General features: G+C 38.8%; 1 protein-coding gene across 4 annotated transcripts in view; it reads right to left on the reverse strand.

Moving 5' to 3' along the window:
- Window positions 1-1,979: 1,979 nt before the first annotated feature.
- The window catches only part of plekha5 (pleckstrin homology domain containing, family A member 5), a 154,723-nt gene continuing 129,143 nt past the window's right edge, over window positions 1,980-27,559 (reverse strand). For 3 of the 4 annotated variants that reach the window (XM_062065618.1, XM_062065620.1, XM_062065619.1), the window contains 12 exons: window positions 26,342-26,443; window positions 26,167-26,275; window positions 26,045-26,091; window positions 23,202-23,417; window positions 14,780-14,915; window positions 12,800-12,924; window positions 11,753-11,947; window positions 10,163-10,279; window positions 6,881-7,003; window positions 4,560-4,702; window positions 3,865-4,004; window positions 1,980-2,707 (listed from right to left, as the gene is read on the reverse strand). In XM_062065618.1, the coding sequence (XP_061921602.1) occupies window positions 2,673-2,707; window positions 3,865-4,004; window positions 4,560-4,702; window positions 6,881-7,003; window positions 10,163-10,279; window positions 11,753-11,947; window positions 12,800-12,924; window positions 14,780-14,915; window positions 23,202-23,417; window positions 26,045-26,091; window positions 26,167-26,275; window positions 26,342-26,443 (1,488 nt within the window). In that variant the 3' untranslated portion in view covers window positions 1,980-2,672. The remainder of the gene's footprint in view (window positions 2,708-3,864; window positions 4,005-4,559; window positions 4,703-6,880; window positions 7,004-10,162; window positions 10,280-11,752; window positions 11,948-12,799; window positions 12,925-14,779; window positions 14,916-23,201; window positions 23,418-26,044; window positions 26,092-26,166; window positions 26,276-26,341; window positions 26,444-27,559) is intronic. The other variant, XM_062065617.1, reaches the window with a different exon arrangement.

The raw sequence follows: 27,559 nt of genomic DNA on the forward strand, positions 1-27,559 counted from the left end.
TGGAAAGATTATATCTCCCATCTGGCCTGGGAACGCCTCGGGATCCCCTGGGAGGAGCTGGAAAAAGTGGCTGGGGAGAGGGAAGTCTAGGCTTCTCTGCTTAGGCTGCTGCTCCCGCGACCCAACCTCGGATAAGCGGAAGAAGATGGATGGAAATGTTATTTAAACTAAGTTAAAACCTACTCTCATAAAATTAACTTGTAAGATTCCAACTTGTCATTTTTTCTATTCTGTTTTGGTTTCCCTGTGGCATGAATACTCCTTCATATAAACTAATGTAGTTAAGCATTTTGTTTTGTCTTTCACTGATGTACATCATTAAACATACTCTTTCTGTACTGCCTCGTGTTATTGATGCCACCACGTTGGCGACTTTCGTGACAAGCAGGTTGACAGCACCGCAACTTGAAGTATCGCAGTGCATTTGCAAAACACAAAGCAAAATATATATATTTCATATTACAAAACCCAAAACCAATGAAGTTGGCACGTTGGGTAAATCGTAAATAAAAACAGAATACAATGATTTACAATTCCTTTTGAACCTATATTCAGTTGAATACACTGCAAATACAAGATACTTAACGTTTGAACTGGTAAACTTCGTTACTTTTTGGAAATATTAGCTCATTTGGAATTTGATGCCTGCAACGTGTTTTAAAAAAGCTGGCACAAGTGGCAAAAAAGACTGAGAAAGTTGAGGAATGCTCATCAAACACTTATTTGGAACATCCCACAGGTGAACAGGCTAATTGGGAACAGGTGGGTGCCATGATTGGGTATGAAAGCAGCTTCCATGAAATGCTCAGCCATTCAAACAAGGATGGGGCGAGGGTCACCACTTTGTGAACAAATGCGTGAGGGAATTGGCAGTTTAAGAACAACATTTCTCAACCAGCTATTGCAAGGAATTTGGGGATTTCACCATCTACGGTCTGTAATATCATCAGGTTCACATAATCTGGAGAAATCACTGCACGTAAGTGGCAAGCCCGAAAACCAACATTGAATGCCTGTGACCTTCGATCCCTGAAACCGACATCAGTGTGTAAAGGATATCACCACATGGGCTCAGGAACACTTCAGAAAACCACTGTCAGTAACTACAGTTCGTCGCTACATCTGTAAGTGCAAGTTAAAACTCTACTATGCAAAGCAGAAGCCATTTACCAACAACACCCAGAAACGCCGCCGGCTTCGCTGGGCCCGAGCTCATCTAAGGTGGACTGATACAAAGTGTTCTGTGGTCTGACGAGTCCACATTTCAAATTGTTTTTGGAAATTGTGGACATCGTGTCCTCCGGACGAAAGAGGAAAAGAACCATCCAGACTGTTATAGGCGCAAAGTTGAAAAGCCAGCATCTGTGATGGTATGGGGATGTATTAGTGCCCAAGACATGGGTAACTTACACATCTGTGAAGGCGCCATTAATGCTGAAAGGTACATACAGGTTTTGGAGCAACATATGTTGCCATCCAAGCAACGTTATCATGGACGCCCCTGCTTATTTCAGCAAGACAATGCCAAGCCCCATTCTGCATGTGTTATAACAGCGTGGCTTTGTAGTAAAAGAGTGCGGGTACTAGACTGGCCTGCCTGTAGTCCAGACCTGTCTCCAATCAAAAATTTGTGGCGCATTATGAAGCGTAAAATACGACAACGGAGACCCCGGACTGTTGAACAACTTAAACTGTACATCGGGCAAGAATGGGAAATAATTCCACCTGAAAAGCTTCAAAAATTGGTCTCCTCAGTTCCCAAACGTTTACTGAGTGTTGTTAAAAGGAAAGGCCATGTAACACAGTGGTAAAAATGCCACTCTGCCAACTTTTTTGCACTGTGTTGCTGCCATTAAATTTTAAGTTAATTATTTGCAAAAAAAAATGTAGTTTCTCAATTTGAACATTAAATATCTTGTCTTTGCAGAGTATTCAATTGAATATAAGTTTAAAAGGATTTGCAAATCATTGTGTTCGGTTTTTATTTACGATTTACACAACGTGCCAACTTCACTGGTTCCAGTTTTGTACATCAACATTGCTTGTACACTTGTACTTCATATTTTTAAACGAAAACTTAGCAACTGTTGATGAATAACATGAGAAATGGAACATACTACTTGGCTGCAATCAATATTGTTGATTCAGTGTTGACTAAAGAGCTCGTTAGAAAAACGTCAGCTGTGAGAAGCTGAGCTACATCCAAGCAGACCTTCTTCTCCTGTAACTCCACATACATATGTACACATGTATGCACACATTTACAGTACATATCTATTGTATATACATTTATACAGTACATATTTTGCACATACATATATACTAAATGTACAAAGATGTACACACACAGTCAGTCATATATATGGTCAACTGTATGTGAGTGTACATATACTGATACTGTATATACACGTTTACATACTGTGTATATGACTTAGTATGTGTACATTTATGCATGTCTATAAATACTGTATGTAGATATGTAAACACATCCTACTTTATATAAAAACAATGTTTTGGAATATAACAGGATATGAATATGCGTTAAATGATTTGTGTTTTGAAAAGTGTGCTGGAAATGTTCACTTTCCTTGTAGGCATGATGTCGTCATACTGCTGGAAACTTGCTACATTTGGACTCTATGGGATGGCGCCGTGGACGTCAAGGTGAGCACTCACGTGTCATTGCTTACCATGGTGTACATTGGTGCTGTAAGTTGGATAACAAGGTAGGAGTCAATCCACCTTTCTAAAAGTTTATATAAAAACAAACAATCTATTTTCAGAAACACACCAAAATTATCAAAGAGAATTTAAATTGTACTTCCATCAATTTAAATTGCAATTGCAATTCTACTTCCTGTTTGCAACATTAATTCAAATTCATGGAATTGAATTGTAATTTGGAATTTAACACAAACCTGATGATGCAGTGTTAGAATTAGTGTGGAACCTCGATTTACGAACCCGGTTGTACAAACATTTTGATTAAAAAAAAAAAGTTTTGGTGTACGAAGCTTGTCTCTGTGTACGAACATTTCATCCACTTATTGTGTACCTGCAGCACAGCCATTTTGTGCCCGGCAGCACAACCATTGTGGGTGGGCCGATCGATCGCCACTGCTCATTCAGTCAACAGAGCGTGCTGTCGTTAGCTACTGTGCTACTTTGTGTGCTTTTGAAATATTATTTTTTGCCCTTTTTCAACAATTAGCTAACTCAATATTAGCCAAAAAAAAGCCATGGATAAGCGATGCGTGTTTTAAAACATTCAGGAATTATCCAAAGCGCTGTCAACACTGCCTTCTCCCCTCTCTCCCGCTGCATGCCAAGAAGATTAACCGACAAGGTAAAGTGGATTGTATTTTTTCTTCCTAATCATTATAGAGACCTGGCTGTCAAATGACTTTTGTGAATTCAAACTGAGAGCAACACAGGATTAAAGACAGTGTGTGTGCGTGTCAGCAGGGCGGCTGAAGATGAGAACAGTTAAGCTAGTTTTTACTTTGTTATTGAATAGAAAATTGATCCATCACCCCTTTGTTATGTTTGTTTGATATACACTACTGTATAGCGCTTTATATTGTGTTTAAAGTGTACAAACCTTTACTAAAATATGGAATTTTGTCTGGAGCCATTATTCATGTTTACATTGTTTTTTTGGGGGGAGAAATCTGCTTCAATATACAAACTTTTCTAATTATGAACCCTGTTCAAGAACCCACTAAGGTTGTAAATTGAGGTTCCACTGTATAGAATTTGCTTCTTAAGAGGCTTTGAAAGAACAAACTTGGGACAATTCCTTAAAAATACTGATGAATCAGGCCTAGCAATGTGCAGGTGCAACGGAATGTTGTAATCACTTACAAGCTAACAAATTGTTATTGTTGTGTTTCTTGTCCTCTGCTTGGCTTTTATCTAGCTTCTCCTCTCTGATGGTTTGTTGCATCACATCTGCCTCCCCTGTTCGCTCGGGGCTTGGCGTCTGTGGATCAGGACTCTGGAACCTATATTCGACAGGAGAATATTTTTCTCAGTACCTTCAGAAATTATTGCATTAAAACCGGTTGAGAATTGCTCTCAAAGCGCATACAAACAATAGTGCACATAGACTAAATCAGATCCTTCTTGTATGTATAGGCTTTGACCAATCTCTCATCATTTGTATAAGTATACACAAGCAAGTAGCTTGCTGCTGTCAATGTTCTTTATCAACTGAAGGTGTCATTTATTATGAAAAAAACTAAACAAAACTCAGTCTGGATCTCAACGCAATGTTTTGTAGTTTTTTTTAGACAAAATTGAATTGGAAAAACCACAAACAAGCAGCAACTGAAGGTACCTTAAGGAATAGTTTGATGATGTACTTGACACCAGACTTTAACATCAGGCAATAAATGCAAATTATTTTTCACCACTTTAAAATAATTATGGTTCTATTGTTTAAATTTAGGGAAGTCTGAATAAACAGGCCATAATTACTAAATGGTAAAAACTGAGAGTTTCTGCTTCAGTCACATGTATTGAGGTCGAGCATAAAGACAAAAAAACCTCATACACACCTATTTTCATTGGCGTTTGTAAGGGAGCTGGGCGTATCTTCTTCTGTGCTTTTGTCATCTTCAATGTGGCAAAGGTTTACAATCTCCACATGCTGGGTCTCAATGCCCAGGTCCAAAATCATTGCCCTCTGCCTCTCACACTGCTGAAAAAATGCAACACAAACATGAGGTCACATCAATTGCAGAAGTGCATGTCAATTTGTGTTTTGTAAACAACAATCATGGGATTTGCGTGTACCATAGAAAAAAACACAAACATACACACACGGGCAAAAATTCCCCTACCTGTAATTGTTCAGAAGATGAGTTTGTTGAAAATGTATATGATTCTTGAAGTCTTTCAAATACTTTAATTTTAATGTTCAAAAATAGCAGGTGTACAAGTTTGTAGTGGGGCACAAAGTGACATTGTGAGAGTTTATATCTGCATTTTTCATGAGACGCAAAATCTAAAATGGCAAACGCTTTCCCAGTTGTTAATGGGTTAAACCAGAGCTAAATAATTGTTTAATATGGCATTTGATACTGTTTGTCTCTGTAGAACAGTTACATTAATGCTGTTTGCTTTGGACAGCATCGATTAAGGGAAGTCCCAAAGGCAGAAGAAGGCAGAGCACGGTCTTTACTTGAGCTGTTGTGTTCATTTACTGTTGTCTTCTTTTTCCCCAAGATTATTTATTATATGGACTTTATATATCGACAAATGAACAATTCTGTAAAATAAACAGCTTCATGTATTTATTGAAAGTAAAGCATTTTAAAAATTAAATCATCCATTAACCTTTAAGTACATTAATTATGACCGTTATTTGATGGCTTTCCTGTCCTGACATTTGGTCTATGTGCCCTCAAAAGGTTGACGACACCAAAGGCCAAGTGGCCTTGCCCCTAAAATAACAAAATTCTACGCCTGACACACACACACACACACACACACACACACACACACACACACACACACACACACACACACACACACACACACACACACACACACACACACACACACACACACACACACACACACACACACACACACACACACACACACACACACACACACACACACACACACACACACAAAACCCCCAAATAAATGTCTGCCAAAATGCAATGTTACTTTTTTGATGGCCGAACCAAGACCAATTTCATCATAGGATTGTTATAGGAAGTGTTGCCATGGGCAAAGGCTTTGTTTTTGTCTGAAGATACCAGCATCACCTTTGCTGAGTTTAAAAGATAAAAACAGTGTTCTAGAAATCCTCTACTAACCGTAGTGCTTTGGATCAGTGATTCTTAACCATAGAGCCAGGCCCATTGTTGGGCCGCAAGCGCCCTCTAGAGGCTTGCCAAAAAGTATCTGTTTCTCAGCTGTGGTCAGTATAAATAAAGTATATATAAAGTGTAATACACTTTTCCACCACTGATGACAGTAATGACTATATCAAACAAACCGGAGAAGTCTGGAACAAAAGTCAAATAAGTGTCCATCCATCCATCCATTTTCTACCGCTAGTCCCTTTTGGGGTTGCGGGGGGTGCTGGAGCCTATCTCAGCTGCATTCGGGCGGTAGATGGGGCACACTTTGGACAAGTCGCCACCTCATCACAGGGCCAACACAGATAGACAGAAAACATTCACTCACATTCACACACTCGGGCCAATTTAATGTTGCCAATCAGCCTATCCCCAGATGCATGTCTTAAGCGTAAAATGTAAAACAAAGGTGGTGAAGCTATATTTTAATTTGCAGTTAAATTTTATTGACAGTTTACTTAAGAAACATATCAATTACAAATGTATTTTATTTATTCTATCACAACATAATTTTATGTCCCTGTCTTGCGCCCGAATGCAGCTGAGATAGGCTCCAGCACCCCCCTGCGAACCCGAGAGGGACAAGTGGTAGAAAATGGATGAATGGATAATTGTATGTATATTTATTTTTCATCAGTTATTTATGCAGTGTATTTGGTTGGCACTTATTTTTCTAATCAGCTTGACCTAAGCCTCAGGTTAATGTGTTGAATAAATACTACTCATGGAAACAATATTGGAAAGAAATTATTAGATAACAAAGTTTTATATCATTTGACAAGGTTGAAAACTGCAAGTAGGTTAGATATAATTATCGAATACGGTTAAAATCAAAAGTAAGATTACTCATTCAGCGGTAATATTTGAGTGGGCCGTGGACCTCAAGGCAAAAAAGATGAAGAACCCATGGTTTAGGTGTCCTTGAAATCAACCGGTGTTAAAATCAAAGTAATAGCTTGCCAGCAAAAACAAGTACAGCAGCTACCCAGACTTTTCTGAGGTACCTCATTTTCTGTGTTGTTGTTGGCCTCAGGTTGCAGGGGATATAAACTCGCCGACTTCATTTCCCTGTCCTGCGATGCTTCTTCACATTTGTCAGTTTCCGCCTCCTCTACTCTCTGCACCTCCTATTGATTGAGACAGAATTACACAATTGTCATGGTTTATTTGTTTTGGATATGCTCAACAAGATACATTTAGCAACATGTCAGAAAAGAAGTAGGAAGAAGCGGTGCTTTATAGATCCCACTCCTTTGCTATGTCTCAGCAGTTTGAATATTCATTCACATCCCATCTTTAATGTTTAAAATAACTTGAGATTTAATTTTATTTTTTTTATAAAAAACTGTTCAAAGTTAACATTTTCTAACTAGAAAAGCACTCAGTGAGCGCAAAAACTTCTACGGGCCCCATCTCCTTATAGTAAAGAATCCTGAATTCAAACCCCCAAATCTAAGCACTTGTTCTTTATCGCATGTCCTGAAAGTTTCATCAAAATCTGCCCATAACCTTGTGAGCTATGTTGCTAAAATAAACTTGTCAGTCATTTACTCTCCTTCTCTCTGTGGGTGGAGGTGGGGACGCTAGCATACACACAGAGACGTTCAGGTTGGTAATGTAATAGAATAGAAATGAACCGGATCAACCCCAAAATCTAATCACATGTTCCTTATACCATTTCTTAAAAGTTTATTTAAAATCCAATCATAACTTTTTGAGTTATATTAACTAACTGACAAACCCCCACGATTACATTTACTTCCTGGCAGAAGTAATAAGGAAATAACTTAATAGATAACATGCAAAAAGACAGATGCTGTGCACGTTAAAATAAAATAATAAAATACAATTAAACAAAGATTATACAATTGCAGTTGATTAGGGGAAATAAGTATTTGATTCCCTACCAACCCGCAATCATCCTGACCTCCGACAGACATGTGCACCATGAATTTCACAAGTTAGTCCTGTCCTTTTAAGAAAGTTGTTTGTTTTAAATCTCAATATGTTATGTGGATTAAACACACTTGTCACAGAAACAGTCTGTTCCAATCAAACGTCTCTACCATCAAAAGACCCCAGGGATAAGATTGTACAAACCCCGTTTCCATATGAGTTGGGAAATTGTGTTAGATGTAAATATAAACGGAATACAATGATTTGCAAATCATTTTCAACGCATATTCAGTTGAATATGCTACAAAGACAACATATTTGATGTTCAAACTGATAAACTTTTTTTTTTTTGCAAATAATGATTAACTTTAGAATTTGATGCCAGCAACACGTGACAAAGAAGTTAGGAAAGGTGGCAATAAATACTGATAAAGTTGAGGAATGCTCATCAAACACTTATTTGGAACATCCCACAGGTGAACAGGCAAATTGGGAACAGGTGGGTGCCATGATTGGGTATAAAAGTAGATTCCATGAAATGCTCAGTCATTCACAAACAAGGATGGGGCGAGGGTCACCACTTTGTCAACAAGTGCGTGAGCAAATTGTTGGACAGTTTAAGAAAAACCTTTCTCTACCAGCTATTGCAAGGAATTTAGGGATTTCACCATCTATGGTCCGTAATATCATCAAAGGGTTCAGAGAATCTGGAGAAATCACTGCATGTAAGCATGTGACCTTCGATCCCTCAGGCTGTACTGCATCAACAAGCGACATCAGTGTGTAAAGAATATCACCACATGGGCTCAGGAACACTTCAGAAACCCACTGTCCCACTACAGTTGGTCGCTACATCTGTAAGTGCAAGTTAAAACTCTCCTATGCAAGGCCAAAACCGTTTATCAACAACACCCAGAAAAGCCATCGGCTTCGCTGGGCCTGAGCTCATCTAAGATGGACTGATACAAAGTGGAAAAGTGTTCTGTGGTCTGACGAGTCCACATTTCAAATTGTTTTTGGAAACTGTGGACGTCCTGTCCTCCGGACCAAAGGGGAAAAGAACCATCCGGATTGTTATAGGCGCAAAGTTGAAAAGCCAACATCTGTGATGGGATGGGGGTGTATTAGTGCCCAAGACATGGGTAACTTACACATATGTTAAGGCGCCATTAATGCTGAAAGGTACATACAGGTTTTGGAGCAACATATGTTGCCATCCAAGCAACGTTATCATGGACGCCCCTGCTTATTTCAGCAAGACAATGCCAAGCCACGTGTTACATCAACGTGGCTTCATAGTAAAAGAGTGCGGGTACTAGACTGGCCTGCCTGTAGTCCAGACCTGTCTCCCAGACCCGTCTCCCATTGAAAATGTGTGGCGCATTATGAAGCCTAAAATACCGCAACGGAGACCCCCGGACTGTTGAACAACTTAAGCTGTACATCAAGCAAGAATGGGAAAGAATTCCACCTGAGAAGCTTAAAAATGTGTCTCCTCAGTTCCCAAACGTTTACAGAGTGTTGTTAAAAGGAAAGGCCATGTAACACAGTGGTGAACATGCCGTTTCCCAACTACTTTGGCACGTGTTGCAGCCATGAAATTCTAAGTTAATTATTATTTGCAAAAAAAAAAAAAAGTTTATGAGTTTGAACATCAAATATCTTGTCTTTGTAGTGCATTCAATTGAATATGGGTTGAAAATGATTTGCAAATCATTGTATTCCGTTTATATTGACATCTAACACAATTTCCCAACTCATATGGAAACAGGGTTTGTAGACCTGCATAGGACTGGAACGGACTACAAGACCATCAACAAAAAGCTTGATGAAAAAGAGACCATTAATGGTCCCATATTTCATAATTTGATTGATTGAGTTGATTATGTCACTCTGGGGTTCCATGCAATATTTCACCTGGTGGGATAAGGTTGATTGTGAGAAAGTTGAAGGACCAGCCCAGAATGACAAAATGTGAATTGCTCATGAGGTCTCTCCACAAAGTACTCAGTTACAATTTGCAAATGCCCTACGCAATACAGTATTTATTTTACTCATATACACTTCACTGAATGTTTTTTGTCTCTGTATTAAAATAAACCTACTATAGGTTCATGTTATTGTAAGGGTGTAAATTTACAAAATAGGCAGGTGATCAAATACTTATTTTCCCCAGTGTATAAACCACTAGACCTCAATCACTGCAGTAATTGCAATGGGATAAACGGTTTCAAAACATCAACAAATCAGAGGTTGAGTAATAACCTAAACAGGGTTTTAATTCCACTGTACAAACAAATCAAGTATAATTGCAAAGTTATTATCATATTTAGTCTGAACCTGTACTTTCACATCAATGTTTGACTGTGAATATATGAAATTCCATCAACCTGAGATGTAGTCAGCAAGCTCTCTGTATTCTGCTCATTATGAGCCATCTTCAATTGCTGCAGGGCCGCTTCCAACTCCACCGGGTCTGCACAGGCTCCCTCTGTATGGGCCCGAGCCTGATTACATACACATGTACATTTCCATAAAACTCTATACAATCACACGCTCACTGTTTATTACAGCATGCTTAACATTTTTAGCAATGCAACGGTTTGGTATGTACCTCAGTATTAAAGAAGACCTATGATAATTATAATCTACATTCAAAACACCTCCTTGTGGTCTAGATCAGTGGTCCCCAACCACCGGGCCACGGCCCGGTACCGGTCCGTGGACCGATTGGTACCGGGCCGCGGCCGCACAAGAAATTAAAAAAAAAATAATTTTTTTTCAAAAATTAAATCAACATAAAAAACACAATATATACATTATATATCAACATAAATCAATACAGTCTGCAGGGATACAGTCCGTAAGCACACATGATTGTATTTCTTTATGACAAAAAAAATAAAAATAAAAAATAAATAATCCGTGGGACAAATTTTCAAGCATTGACCGGTCCGCAAGTACAAAAAGGTTGGGAACCACTGGTCTAGATAATATGTATTGTATATGTGTAGTGTAAATTGTTCAATAATTTTGCTCCACAGTCATTTTGTAACCTGTTTTTTGAGTGTGTCTGCAAGATATTGGATTGTGGAGGCATTCCCAGATGGCAAATGAAACCACGCCCCACCTTCTTCAAAAGTGTCATAATTTATTTTATGAAAATGTACACTGTTTAAATATAGTACAGCATCTTAAAGTTATCACCGCTATTTTTGTCCCCAGACAGAGTCGAAAATAATCTTCATAAACAGTCACAACAATAGGTACACCTGCACACTTGATGATCGATTCAGACTTTATAAAAAAGCTGCTTTTAACAGCATTATTTTATGTAAGGTGCTGTACAAATAAACATTGATTGATATGTCACTGTATATGCACATCCCAAGATTAGATGGAAATAATATTTGTTGCTTCCTCATAGCCTAAGCAGAAAGCTACCTCATTGTGACGTCACAACATAGCCAGACTGCAAAACCCCACAAACATAGACATCAAAAACTGCGTGCAGGCTCATGCATGAACCTTATGATTTGGGCGTTGTTTAACACGAGTATCCAACACTGTAACAACTCTTATTAATGAAAAAATATGGAATTCATCATTGGTCCCCTTAAAGGCCTCAGTTCGATTCCTTTTCAGTAAAGTAAGGGAACAATATGCAAAACAAAACAGCGCCGCTTTTGTGTTCAATGATTTTTAAAATGCACTCGCAATCTGCTGGCAGGTTATTCTCTATGTCTGTTTACATTTTTATATAAAATATATATTCTAAAATGTAGTGTTACCAGGGTTTAAGGAGGTACAATGTAACACCAAATGTACACTTCCTGTCCCTCATCTGAAATCTTTACAGGGTGGGAGATAGCTACGGAGCTTCTGTTTCGGTACTGAAAATGAATACATGCATTCATTACACCCCCAATCATTGCAAAGCTGAAAGTGTGACTTAAACAAGTACACAAGAGCAATATTACTACCTGCAGCATAACATAGGGGTCATCTTTGCTAAAAGAATGTGAGCGGGATAGGGCCTCTCTCTTCTTCTCCCGCAGAGAAGAGGCCTCTTGGTGTCTTCGCATCCTTTCCATCTGCTCCTCAACACTCATCCTGTGTCGGCCCACTTCTCTCTCGCCATAGCCAATCTGATCTACTGCACTTCTGGGTCGATCCTGCAAAGACATACCTCCGACTTATTTTATGAAATACAGCGCAAAATGGTTTGTGTCGTGCGGACTGGCTGACTCCCATCGATGTACGCGTTTGTTAATAGATCCAAAACTACGCATTGCTTGCATTTTTACTCGTTATTTTGGCCGGAGACGAAGAGAATGAGCAATATTTGCGGCCGTTTAATATGGTTTTCCTCCATTTGTGTATATTTTCATGTTGACTCTTTTGTTTTCATAATATTCTATTATCTTATTTAACAAAGCAGCGGTGTTAGTTTTGTTCTATGTCTTGACTACAATGACAATAGATTTTTAATACGTGTGAAAATCTTTAACAATCTAAAAATGATAATTAAATCGGTGCATTTTGTTAGTTGCTGTGGCACTATCAAGTTTATAGAGCTATGCTTTTATTTACTTTGCACTGAACAGAAAGTCACTATGCTCGTGTGGTTTATGGTTTAAGTGTTTCAAACATGCATCCAGTTACATAATGATACATCAGATATTTCAAGTTTCTCATTACAACATGCCCAAAAAGGAGTAGGAAGAAGCAGAGCTTAACCTGACAGTTATGCTATTGCTGTTGTTTCATGCCTCTTAGTAATAGTGACAGAATAATATATTAAATAATACAACACATATCAACATAAACACACTGGACCTACTTTTCAAATCGTATATCAAAGTGGTCAACCGTGTATGATGAAGTCAATTTACAATTTTTCGTAATAACAAAAACACGGTGAACTAAGACTGAGTTGTTTGACATAGATGGGTTGTCGACATAAGCAGGTTCTAATGTATAAAATATTTTGGCGGTCTCGGTTAATGCTAAAAAGCAAAACGTACCGATCGGGATTCTGGCTTTTTGGTCTTCCTCAGGGTGACGTAGGAGGCGATAGTAGTGGACTCGGGAGGGTTCATGGGAGATTTGGTCCTAGGGGGAACAATGCCCACTGGATAGGGGGGAACAGCTGGAGGAAGCACATTTCAGACACACAGATGTTGTGTCTGAAAAATTATTTCCATTTCACAAATGATGCAAAATTGTGAGACAAACAGTCTTATCCAAAAATTGTAATTGGCTTCAAATTCTAATATTTGTGTTGAGTATACTTTGCTGGATTATCTTGGTGGGCACAGACGCAATTTAGGAATTGTATTGTTACGAGTAACGACTATACTATAATTTATACTAAAACAATTTGAAATTGAGATGTTATTGGTGATATAACCCATAAGAAGCCAGAGCCATTTGTGTTTGAAGTAAAATGATGGGGAATACAGCACAGACCAAGTGGAACACGTACAATAAAATACATTTGTGTTGTCTACTAATTCATGACAAATGTGTAAATGTTATATTGTTCATGGTAAATGTATTCCTTATTTTTTAATAGCTCTATTCTAAAATAGCACAAACGTACTTCAATTTGAAGTCATAAACATACACTCATTGAAAATCATTAACATGGTAAAATGCATTGAGTCTCTTAGCAACAAATGCTTTTCATAGAAATTTTAAGAAAAAATTAAGAATAAAATCCTGTTCATATTTTCTTAGCTTGTTTTATATGAAATAATGAGAGAAAAGTAATAAAAAAAACAGTTGAATTGTAATATTTGACGCCCTATTAAAACATAATAAATAACAATAAATGGCTTTAAAATTAACTTTAATGGCAAAATTGAGCTCGCTTACTTGACACGCTGCCGGGATAGTCACATGACAATCACTCTAAAATGTTTCCTTTTTGTCACTTAAAGGGGAACTGCACATTTTTGGGAATCTTGCCTGTTCACAATCATTAAGAAAGACACAATGACAGATGTATTTTTCTTTTTTATGCTTTCTAACTTGTCAGTGACTTAAATAGTAACCAAGTATTACTGATAGTGTTATAATAAATGCTAACGCAGACAAACTATTTATAGCGGCGCTGTGACTAAAAGCTTGTGTGCCAATGTTGACACGATTGACTGGTGAGGTGTTTCCTCGCGTCCTTGCTCGTGGAAGTTTATTTTAGAACATAAATCATGCATCTCACCTTCATGGTGGAAGATTGAGGACGTATTCCCACAAGTTGGTCAACTTTGGCATCCAATTTAGAGAAAAGACGCTTGGTTCCACACCATTTTCTTCGCGAGGATTATGATTCATTCTTTATCTAAAATATTTTATCAATTGGCATTCTAATGACAGCAGACATTGTACAGTAATTGATGTTTTATTTTGTTTGTTGGCTCTCAAGAAGTCTGCAGTGAGCAGTAATCAGTGAAAAAAATCAAACGTCGTGATGCGTTTTTGAAATTAATGCGTCACCGTTTGCTTAAAATGATCAAAATATGTAAATATTAATTGTTATTATAAATGTGCCCGTTAATACATTACATATTTACTTACATCATGTATATAAAAACTTAATGGAGGTGTTTGGATGTTTTTTTAGGGGCTCTGTAGGCAGAATTGAGCGACTCCTATAGGCTCCATTGTAAGCAGACTTTTGATCGCATTTATTTAATATTTAGGATGCATAAAAAAAGAAAAACATGTGTTCTTGTCCTACATAAGGATTGTGAATGATAGGCAAAATTCCCCCCAAAAAGTGCAGTTCCCCTTTAAGGTCTTAAAATGTATAAAAATTACTCATTTTAAGACATTTAAGGGTTTTTATGGGTTAAAAACCATCCATCAAAACTGCCTATTCTTTTTACACTTCTACCTTTAGGACTGGGGTTTATCCCAAACAACTTGCTAGTTTGTTGTTTGTTTGTTGAACCGATTTATTAACATATGTACAAGCTGAAGATCAAAATATGCAAAATCACCTTTGGAGGCTACAATATTGTCATTCTCCTGGGCACTTTCATTCTTGTCCTTGTTCTCGCTGTTGGCCTCGTCTACTTCCTCTTTGACTGTGGTCAGCTCAGGTTCACTCTTACATAACCGATAGTCTGGACCTTGCTGTGAGGACATAGGTGCTTTAAGTACGACCATACGGCAACACTGGGACACATGGAGACGCATGCAAGATGGCTATTACATATAGTACATTAGGTATTATATTGATCTCTGAGCAAGCAAAGACAACACATTGCTAAATGACCATTTGTCTACAATTGATGACAATATTTTGTACGTGGTATTCATTGCTATTGTTTTACTTTTGTGAAATACAATCTAATAGGCAGACATATATAATATAACATAACATAAACATCCAATACAGTGGTACCCGTTAATGTCGACGCTTCTTGGACTGCCGTCGACATAAGCGGTTGTCAACAACTACAAAAAAGCCATCATATGCCCTTTTACTTTTGACTTTAGGAAAATGTAAAAAAAAAAAAGGCAGATTTTTTAAAGAAATTATTCCTTTGGTCTGAAAGCAGAAGTGGACTATCACTTTTTTAGTAATAAGAACACGGTGGACCGAGACTTGAGTTAGTCAACATAGATGGGTTGTCGACATAAACGGGTTCCACTTCATAACAGTAGTTATTTTTTACTTATTTTTATCATGCATAAAATAGCATGCATTCAAACCTCACAAATACATACACATACATTTGTTTGAATGATGCTGGTGTGAATGAATCACGAGAAAAAATAAATAAAAATGAAATGCATCTTCAGTACGCTTAACGGCATAGATTGAATAAATCTTTCCTTTAGTCACCTGACCAGAAAGTCTGCTTTTGTCAAAGAATATATGAAACAGATGCCAGCTAGTGTGGCTGTGTGGTAAACATGTTGGTAAACCTGATAACACGTTAAGTGCGGGGCAAATATGCTCCTTATGACTACAACTTTACTTGTGTTTATTGAATTGCAATAAACTTACCGTTAGCGTAACACTGTAAACATTACATGGTAGCAGTCACTAGTGTAGCTGCCACTATAGATAGGTACCGAATTCTGTACTTTTGTAGTTTCCAACCAGAGTCCGTCGGTACTTCAGGTACTGATTCACGTAAAATCAAAAGGTAACATATTTCAATACTTTGAAACAAGCAGTCAAGCCCTCAGAGTGGGCTAAACCGGACTGTCTCTAAGTAATGTTACAATTTTCTATGTCGACAAAGCAAGAAGAAGGTTTTTAAAAACAGTAAGGCTCCATTTTTCAAAATGTGCTAGCTCGATGCCACTTTACATTTTACTTGCCTTAGACATGCTAAAGAATAGCATTAGAGATTTTACATTGTGATTTCAACACCTCTAAATTGGGTTATGTTGAACTACAACGAAGGTGCACGTTACAATGAAAAAGCTGGTGTGTAAAAAATATAATACTTATTTGAGTATAAACTCAACAAAAGGTAAGACTGGCACATTCAACCTAATGGCAAAGACTACTTCCTAGCTAAAGCAACAAACCGTAGTCCAGAGTCAAGCGATCGTCTCAATGATTGGTCAAAAAGCATTTACGGGACTACAGGACGCCATGTTACGTACCAGTTTGAAGCCGCAGCTAAGCGACACTGCACTTCCTAATTTCTTGTAATTGGAGAACGTTTGCCGTGTAAACATGCCCTGTTGTGTGGCATAGGAATGCGCCCCTCGCAAAAAATGCAGGAAGCAATTGCATATGTTTCCCGCAATACAGAAAGGAGAAAAATATGCGACGTGAAGGTTGGAAAGCCAATAACAACAGTTTCTTGTGTGAGGTAAGCAAGCATACATACAAATGGGAAACATAGTATATTGCACTCTCAGTAACAGTGAACTAATACAAATACCCTGACAAGACTTTGCTTCAAAATTGCACCTTTTCTGCAGGTGTCACCAATAATCCAAACTAAATTAATAAATAATGCAGTAAAAATCAGCATTCGTTCAGTATTCAGGTTAATATGGTGATAATGATATCAGGAAGCTATGAGTTGCCACAGCAAAACCTATGAAAAATATTCAAAACAGAAAAAGTAAAAGCACAGGCATATATAGTGCAGTGATTACAAATGCATTGGAGGCAGACACCACAGTTGACATACTTCACGCAAAAGTCATAATTTATCCGTAATTTTTGGTCCAAATCTAATGAGGATTTGGCAAAATGAGGGTAATACGTATATTTTTGGTCGTTGTGTATTTTCTAACGTACATTTCACCGACGAGAGCGTGTTAAAGAGCCGTTGGTTACTCAACATATATGAATATACCGGTGAGGTGCATCAAAAACGGCCACAAAATTACTCCAAAATTATTATATACTACTTTGATTAAATAAAACTGGGAACTGGCTCTGTATCGATTTAAATGTGAAAGGTATCCATCCCTAGCTGCCACAAACAGAAAAAACCCTTAAAAACGTTTCGAATGTGCCATGCTGCCAATATATAAACAGAACTGTGAAGAGGTATAAAGTTCATAAATAACTAGCCAATTTGCACCATTCTGTTGTATTCCTGACTCTAGTACTGTCACGATTTAACAAACCGGGGCACCCAAAAGCAGACAAAAAGACAGATCCAAAGTCCAAAGGTTTTAATTTAAACAAGCAAGGGATGAGGGAAAGGAGTAGTCAGCTGGAGTGGAGGTGTTTGGCAGGCAGGCAGGCTTGTAGTAGGTAGGCACTGAAGGCAGATGAAAACAGGGGTAAGTTGAGGAGCAAAAACACCAGGAGCAATAAACACAAAAGCAGCTGATCAACAAGATAATCAAAAATGCTAGGAAAACTGGCCAAAAGCGTTACCACGTGTAGAACTGTGAAACGTTCTGGCAGCGCCGTGTGCGAAGACCGCGGCTTTTATAGATTGGAGGTGATGAGAAGATGGCAGGCAGGTGAGTGAGATGATCAGCGACAGGTGTGCCAAACTGGGAAGCCAGGAACCAAAACTCCGCCCACACATAACCACACACAGACAAACACATAGAAACACAAGACACTGCAGGGACTGTGACAGTGACTCCGCCTCGCCGAACGCCCCCCGGGCGATCCACCAGGCTTGTCAGGGTGGTCATGGTGGAAATCAGAGATGAGAGAAATGATCCAGCCAGTGAGTCACTGTCACAGTCCCTGCAGTGTCTTGTGTTTCTATGTGTTTGTCTGTGTGTGGGTATGTGTGGGCGGAGTTTTGGTTCCTGACTTCCCAGTTTGGCACACCTGTCACTGATTAAGATTAAGATTAAGATTAAAGTACCAATGATTGTCACACACACACTAAATGTGGTGAAATTTGTCCTCTGCATTTGTCCCATCCCCTTGGGGAGCAGTGGGCAGCAGCGGCGCCGCGCCCGGGAATCATTTTGGTGATTTAACCCCCAACTCCAACCCTTTGTTGCTGAGTGCCAAGCAGGGAGGTTATGGGTCCCATTTTTATAGTCTTTGGTATGACTCGGCTGGGATTTGAACTCCAACCGACCGATCATCTCACTCACCTGCCTGCCATCTTCTCATCACCTCCAATCTATAAAAGCCATGGTATTCTTACACGGCGCTGCCAGATCTTTTCACAGTTCTACACATGGTAACGCTTCTAGACAGTTTTCCTAGCATTCTAACACTTTTTAGGAAATTACTGATCTGCTGCTTTTGTGTTTTTTGCTCCTGGTGATTTTGCTCCTCAACTTCTCCCTGTTTTCCTCTGCCTTCAGTGCCTTCAAGCCTGCCTGCCTGCCAAACACCTCCATTGCAGCTGACTACTGCTTTCTCTCATTCCTCGTTCGTTTAAATTAAAACCTTTGGACTTTGGATCTGTCTTCTTGTCTGCTTTTGGGTCCACCAGTTTGTTAAATTGTGACAGAACGATCTGGCCCAGCAGACTTTGAAAGGGTCAAGGAGGTTGTTAGCAACCAGGGTCAGCGTCTGGTAAATCACCAAAAACCCCTTCAGACCCTGGTGGATGAGGTGTCGAAGATTACCACTAAGCTTGAGACCATCTGTGCTGTTCCACTGCCGGTTCCGCAAGCAGAACCACTTCAAGCTGATGGCGCTGCCCCTCGCCCAGCACTGGTTGTCCCAGCAGCTGAGCCTCATCTTCCACCTCCTGCAAAGTATTCTGGCAACCCCAACACCTGCCGTAAGTTCCTAACCCAAGTTCAGCTCACCTTTAATGCTCAGTCAACTTGCTTTGTCCATGAGGCAGCCAAAATAGCTTTCATTGCCAGCATTCTTGAGGGGCCTCCCCTCAGTTACTTCAATGCCCTGCATGAGCTAGGTTCCCCCGCAGCTCAGTCCTTTGCTCTCTTCGCCGCTGAGCTCAAGCGGATTTATGATCACCCCATTCGTGGACAACAAGCCGGTCCGCACGTTTTGAGACTCTGCCAAGGCAAACGTTCTGTGAGAGAGTTTGCCAGCGAGTTTTGTTCCTTGGATGTTGAATCTGGTTGGAATGACCAGGCACTGCTCGCCGCCTTCCAGAGTGGGCTCAACCGGGCCATTGGCAGGGAGATTACACTGAGGCAGGAGCTTGATTCCTTAGATGAGGCTATTACCACCGCCATCAAGATTTCAGACCAAATAGTCCAGTGGCAAGGCAAAACTTTTCCCTCCAAGTCTACTGCTCCTTCCATCGACTGTGTTTTTTTTGCCAGATGAACCCTGACGTCCTGTACCCCTAGCCTTGCCCTCCTGGTCCCCAGGTGAAGAGCCCATGCAATTAGGTTGGACCCGTCTCTCTGCTGACGAGCGCCTCAGATGGTTTAGGTTGGGGGTGTGCCTCTACCTACTCATCTTCGTGCCTCCTGCCCCATTCGGCCAAAAGAGGAGGCAGGAGCGCAGTTTGGCGACTTTCCACCATTCCTCCCTCCACCCTCCCTTGGTTTTGGACTTTTTGTTAAACTTAACGTTTGGAATTTGTTATAGAAAGGGGGGCTACTGTCAGAAGTAGGGATGATACTCGAACCCGGTTTTCCCGGTTGTTCGATAAGAAAAGAACCGAGTCCTCGGACTCGAATCCCTTTTTGAGAACCGGTACCCGTTATCGAGACCACTATAGTAAAGAAAAACAGTTGGTTATTTATTCGAATCCCTGTGAACGAATCTCGTCCCGACAAGAAATGCCCCGTGGGACATCACAAGAAATTACGTCACGTAGCTCAGTCATTAGGCGCAGATAGGAAAAGCAGGAAAAAAATGGACCGGAAAAAGTGCTCCAAGACATGGCTTGATTTCACCAAAAAAAACGAGGAAGCGGCAATATGCAATTATTGCCAGGCTTCGCTCTCGTGTAAGCGGGGGAAGTACAACAAGTGTGTCGTGTCTTCGAAGCAGCGGCAGTGACGACGAAGAACGCCCCTCTTCTTCTGCCAGCTGCCCCTGTCCCAGCTACAGTGGCGGTGACACCGGTTAGTAACTAACGTTAACTGTTGCCGGTTAATTTCCATATCTGCTCACTTGTAGTAACGTTACCTCTTAGGTCAACCAGGACGGCAGTAATGTTAGCTAGACTAACGTTACCTAAGCATAGTCAGCGGCTAACGGTAACATTAACGTGAGCCTTTTAGTATGTGTCTGATAACGTTAACGTTATCTTGTAATCTACACCACGACAGAGTTTGCAAGTCTGTCTAATAAACTAGTGCTTTCTTTATTTCTTTAGTTTATTTGGAACATAAACACACTTACAGTATAATACATCACAGTTTCATATCATTTCACTTTAATGGTAAATGGTAAATGGTTGTACTTGTATAGCGCTTTTCTACCCCTTTTTAAGGAGCCCAAAACGCTTTGACAGTATTTCCACATTCACCCATTCACACACACATTCACACACTGATGGCGGGAGCTGCCATGCAAGGCGCTAACCAGGACCCATCAGGAGCAAGGGTGAAGTGTCTTGCCCAAGGACACAACGGACGTGACTAGGATGGTAGAAGGTGGGGATTGAACCAGTAACCCTCAGATTGCTGGCACGGCCACTCTCCCAACTTCGCCACGCCGTCCGTTTACAGGAGTAGGAAGAAGTAAAGCTTATTTAATCCTACCCCTTTCCCACTTCTTAGCGTTTACAAATATATACATCATTTACTGACCTTTTTATGATAAAATATCTGTGAATTAGTATATACAACAGTTTTGTAATATGTAATTAATTAATTCAGTCATTATTAATATACTGAGATGAAGAATATCTTATTTTCAATAAGGTTGAAAGTATTTCTCATAATTCTTCTTCTTTGTACTTTGTAAGCACTATTCATTTGAACAACCTCTTAAACTGGATCATATCAGTACAATGTTTAACTTCTTTACTTAATCCATTCCATCATTTAATTCCACATCATTTTAGCTGTTTTCAGTTTTACCAAATCATCGAACTTTAATATTTTTGACTCAATAAATAAAGTGTTTGTATGTTCTCTGTATCCAACATTATGTATCAGTCTAATTGATTTTTTTTGTAACACGGTTAACGAATGTAGCGCACATTTGTAGTTATTTCCCCACATTTCTGCACAATAACTCAGATATGGTAATACTATAGTAGCAAGCAGTAGAGAATGTGAAGTGATTTGTTAAACCAAATATTGTTTTTTTTTTTCAATATACAACAACCTATCTGGACTCGATAAGAGAATCGATAAGGAATCGGTTCGATAAGAGGATTCGATAATAGGCTCGAACTTGATAATTTCTTATCAAACATCATCCCTAGTCAGAAGTGCTACTGACAGTTTGGTTATGTTTGGGTTTTCCTGTGTTTAAAATCACTTCCTGTTCTGGTGCTCTTGTTTAGTCAGTGTTTCCTGTTTGGTCTCTGTGTTTTGCAGTACCTTTACTTTCTGTTCCATGTCCTGTCAGCACACCTGTTCCTTGTTTTATTAGTTCTATTTAGTTCCACCTGGGTCCCTCCTTCAGTGCTGGATCATTCTTCCGTTGAGACTGATGCTTCGTCTGCTGTTTTGGTTCAATGCTTCCTTGTGAGTAATTGTTTTTTTTACTTGCATTCCACCTGCCATTCTCTGCATCCTTGGGGTCACGCTGTAAGCAACGCTCACCAGATCGCGACAAGTACTTAAAGATTAATGGAATCCTCTTGCTCTGTACTGTATGGCTCCCCAAAGACCATTAATTTTTTTCAAGCCCAGTAGTTGTCCTCACCCCCCAAAACCAGGTGATCTCAATAGAGTATTTTAAGTGGGCCATAATTCTTGATGCTTGGAGTATTTTGACCAGAATATTTTACGCCACCCATTAACTGTTTTAATATGTTGCGTCAAATGTTACGTTCAATTAAAAAGAACGGCTTAGCACAGGCTAGCAGGAAAGCCCGTGCCAACGAAAATGAAAGAGGAGACCAAGTAAAAGTTTGCAGATATTGTAAACTGCCATCGTCAGCAAGTCCTGCAATACAAGCAACATGAGAAGTCACTTGATTAATCATCACCCAGAAAAGATTGACACAAAACCAAATTGTAAACCACACCAAATATCAATTTGTGGGGCCTTTCAGTCAAGTTTTCCTCATGACAGCATGTTTATAATGTCAGTTTAAAAACACTAATCTGAAAGTTGTTTTTACGTTTGTTTTTTTACTTCAAACACTGTTCCTTCACTGTTCTTTGCACTTTGAAAATACCTCCTTGTAGTTTACAACATTTGAGCATTAGGATTGTTTATTTACAGTAAGTACCTTAACAAAACCAGCACTTGATTTGAAATACTAAGGAATTTTTTCCAAGTCATCTTTTTTTGACATTACCGCAATAATATCGTACCATGGCCTTAATACAGTGATATCATACCGTGAGATTTTAATATCATTACATCCCTAGCATTGATACCACGGCTAGTATTAGTATTGGATTGATACTAGTGTAATGACATTGATATTTGTAGTTCATTTTTACAAATGTGTGTTTTTCATATTGTGGTTATTGATATACGTATAGTCCCTGGACACATGAAGCTTTTTGGACGCAAAAAGTTAAAGAATTTCAATGGAGCCAATACTGTAATAGTTTTTGTTATTGTTCACTAATTTTGCACAATTGACTTTATATTCACTCAAACAGTTGTAGCGTATATGATACAATGGAATAATTGTTTTATTCTGTTAATATTGTATTGGTATCAGAAACAATGACCGTGGATTTAGTCAGTATTGGATCAATACTAAAATTTGCAGTATTGCCTACCCCTTGTTGCAGGTCAACTGAAGTGTTTTCAGGATGTTTAAAAATTACAAACATGAGGATGATGTAGAAATAATAGTAAGCACACAGAATTCTCAGCAGATGATTTTGTGTGCTGGTTGATGGACATCACAGCCGACAATGAAAGCAAATACTGTAAGTATGGACCTTTTCTGATGACATTACACAGTGCGGGCCATTCCTAGAGCCGGTTTTGCGGTCCTCAGGACGTTGTGTGTAAGGAGGTGGACGGCTGCTGGAGTTTGGATGGTGAGGGTGCAAGTGAGGGGGGTGCTCTGATGAATAGTAGTACTGTGGAAGTGGAGGACGAGGGGGAAGGCCATTGTCGTCCTTGAGAGGACTGAGTGGCAGCAACGTCACTGCCTGTTAACAGTTAACACAGCTGTTCTCATTCCAGAAAACTAGATATACTCATTCATATGATGCCAAAGGATGCAATTGGTGTTTTTGATGTTTTTGTTGTTGCAAGAAACCAAGTCAAAAAATGTGCATGAGAATTTAAGCTCGACTTTTCACATTGATGATTCCATTACTATGGCAATATTATATAGCTTTCAATGGACTTCATTGGATGTAAGGTTTATGTTAGATGATCAATGTGACTTGTGATCAGGCTGTAGCAGGTTATCTTAGTTTAGTGTGGGGTTTGAAGGTCTAAAAATACAGGTAGCGACCACAATAAAGGGAGATGTGTGACTCCAGGCAATTCTACAATTGTTGGATTAGTAACATGCTTACATTAATTAACAATGGGTCTACAGTATATAACATCCAGCTTGAAGTTAAATCTTATTTGTCATATCAAATAAACCTCAAATTAGTGCTGGAAATACCCCTGTACCAAGTGCTACATAGTCATATCTAATAATTATATTAACAAACATCAGCTAAAGCTAAGGAAACTCCAAACCACAAACACTTACTGTAAATGGGAAAATTGTCAAAAACAAATACAATCACAATTGTTTTTTTTTATCTTGTATTATTAGTGCGGTTTTCTGTTCATAATTGCATTTTAAATAAATGAAGCTCCGCTTTTTATGTCAGTTCAGTGTTTGTTTTTTTTTTAACGCAGTTACACTTCAATAATTTGTATTAGGAACAATAGATCGACCCATACAGCGTCCCTTTTCTGTGATGTATTGGCCAATTTAATATTTGGAAGCAGAGCTTGTCATTTCTATTGACTGTAGGCTTTTCGAATGATTTCAATCTGATGTTATACTCCCATACCCACCTTTACGAGGAGCAACAACAGAAATATCACCATTGAACATGCATCATTTATGCTAAACTGTGTTATCTAGTAGGGCTGTGAATCTTTGGGCAGCACACGATTCCAGTCGATTTCGATTCTTGGGGGTAACGATTCGATTCAGAATTGATTCTTGATTCAAAACGATTCTCAGTTCAAAATCAATACTTTTTTAACAACATTGGGTGTCAGTTCTATGATTAACTACATTCCTCCATAAAATAGATAACAGCTTTGATAAATTGCTATATTATTTAAAAAAAATGTTTTGTTTAATAAAATTCTTCCCAAACATTTAATAAAGTCAAATACAAATAAAACAAGAGAAGGTACCCACCCTTCTCTTTTCCAAAGTTAATCTGTACAGTAGATATATGGGCATCTACATCAACAATATGATATGCCTGAGTGGCTGACCCAAAAAAAAAAATTGGGGGGATTTTTTGGAATCGATTAAGATTAGTTACAACTAAGAATCGCGATTCATTCGAAAATCGATTTTTTTTGACACCCCTATTATTTAGTGTTAAATATTACTCACAATTTATAATCTATCCATCCATCCATTTTCTACCGCTTGTCCCGTTCGGGGTCGCTGGAGCCTATCTCAGCTGCATTCGGGCGGAAGGCGGGGTACACCCTGGACAAGTTGCCACATCATCGCAGGGCCAACACAGATAGACAGACAACTTTCACACTCACATTCACACACTAGTGTCAATTTAGTGTTTCCAATCAACCTATCCCAGGTGCATGTCTTTGGAGGTGGGAGGAAGCCGGAGTACCCGGAGGGAGAACATGCAAACTCCACACAGAAAGATCCCGAGCGCAGGATCGAACCCACGACCTTCGTATTGTGAGGCAGGTAACCCTTCTTCCACGGTGCTGCCCATTTATAATATTAAATAAATACTGTATCTTATTTTTTAAATTTTATACAATCTGTAATTCAACTGTTAATTTACTTAACACCAATAAATTATGTATGGAGTCTAAGAATGTCACTTTTCTGTCCAGCTTCTATTTGAAAAGCTTTTTTATGCTCAGCTTTATTTTATTAGATACAAGCTTTGAACAGGTGATAATATTTTTTTTTGTAATTTATCCAGGTTTTTTTTTACTGCTATAGGCATATTTTTACACAGGATTGTAGTTCAAATTGAGTTTATTTCTTATTTTTATAAAACACAAATGAAGTCCAGTTTTTCCTTATCCAGTGGTAAAAATGCAGTGAAAATCTTACTTTTTCCACCAAGAAACATTTTTATTCTTAACACATATACTTTATTGTATTAAAATAAACTAATTAATATTCTACATTTTTACAGTGGAACCCATTGATGTAGACATCCTCAAATCTGCTGAAATAAGCGGTTGTCGACACAACCAAAAATGTGCACAAATGTGACTTTGGCCAGAGACAGAAAGAGATGGGCAATAATAAAATATTTTTGATTTATCCACAAATCTGCTTTTACAAAAACCTGCAAGCGATAATTCAAGAAATTAACAAAACCCCAACATAAAGGTTTTTAAATTTAATGACGACTTAAGCAGGCATTTTGATAATAGTAAAAAGCATGCGCTGAACCAGGACTTGATAAACTGGTCGACTTAGTAAATGAGATCAACTTAAATGGGTTCCACTGTATTGGGGATGATAAATGCTCAGAGTCGATTGGTATTTTTCTATATACCGCTGAAAATGTTCATCATTGTTGACACAGAAGCCTACCTCATTCTTTTGTAGACTGGAGAGTGGCTTGGAATCAGACCAATCTGCTGAAATCAAATTGTCATTTTACAAGTGACAGATTAAGCAACAAAACTGACATTTCATTTATTCGAGACACCTACTGCTATCTGTGCTGCGCTGTGGTTTGTTTTTACTCAGTGCCTCCATCACATCCTGGATCCTCCATAGTTCCTTCTGGATCTGAATGTGTCGATGGCTTGGAGGTTCTGTCTAAAGACACACAGCAGTACAGTTTAGATGTCAATAACTGAGGAAAATGAGCATTATTTGTGTAACCTGTGGGCTGCCCAGGGCTTCCAGCTGCTCCAGAAGGTTAGACTTGGCCAAGGTGACATCACCCTCTAACTTATCGTACTCCCGCCACGAACGTTCCAGCTCCTGAAACCAAGTCAGAAAGCAGGTTATTAGAACATAAAATCTGCTAGAAGATTAACATTTACGTTTCCAGACATATGTTCTCTAAGTAACATGTTAGTTTAGAGCTTTTTTTTAATGACAAAAGTTACAAAGCTCACTTTTTAAAATTAAAGATTACCTACGTCACATTAATCTTTATTTTTGACTTCTGACAAGGGCTGCAAATTTCTGTGCCTTTTTTAAATCGTTAACATCAATGTTCAAGTTTTCCCGTTAATGTATTTGATCGTGGCGGATTACCACGGCAGAAGTATTAGCTGCAACACCTTAAAAATTATGTTTTTAGCTTGAAAACCATGTAAAGTAATGTATTGTAGTGTCCAGAAGAAGACAAAGTCTGACGCTCTTTGTAGCTTTTTTTGCCAATCTTATGCTAACTACGGGCCCAATTCCAATAAGTATTTTCTCCGTGCACACACGTCCATCTCTGTGCTTCACTTCGAGACACACAATAATACTTCCTCATTCTCTGACAAAAACGAACATCATAACACACAAACATACACTTTATGACCAGCAGGTAGTAACAGTATGAATGGATAACATAGTTTATTATTTGCACACTATTGACTGGTGATGAACCAAAAATTTGGCTGCCAAAAAAAGACATGCTTTATTCTCCGAAACAGCACTGCTGAAACTGAATGTTGTGATGACGTAAGCCATATGGAACAGGTTGTCTGGAGCAGAAGCACCATGTCCGCACTGTGGGCGTACTTTAATGTATCCGACAGCGAGCTCAAAATCTAAGATGACAGTGGCGACTTTTAAGCAGCACGACGCAAGTGTGACGTTACGCTCGCTGCAACTCGCTTTTTGTCGCGGACATGGAGAAATCGAGAGACAGAAGTAGAGTCTCTCAACACAAGTACAGTCTTCAATAACACCAGAAATAGATGCCAGATATGTAGCTTGTCGTTTTTGATGAATAAGAGATTTAAAGGATTGGAGAAATCACAAATTACATTGTACAATAAGCAGTAACAATTGAAAAATAGGGCCACACATTATTATGTAAGAAAAAGTATATGTTAATACCAGAGGTGGGACCAAGTCATTGCTTTGCAAGTCACAAGT

This window comes from Entelurus aequoreus, linkage group LG12, assembly GCF_033978785.1.
Source record: "Entelurus aequoreus isolate RoL-2023_Sb linkage group LG12, RoL_Eaeq_v1.1, whole genome shotgun sequence".
Classification (NCBI taxonomy): Eukaryota; Metazoa; Chordata; class Actinopteri; order Syngnathiformes; family Syngnathidae; genus Entelurus; species Entelurus aequoreus.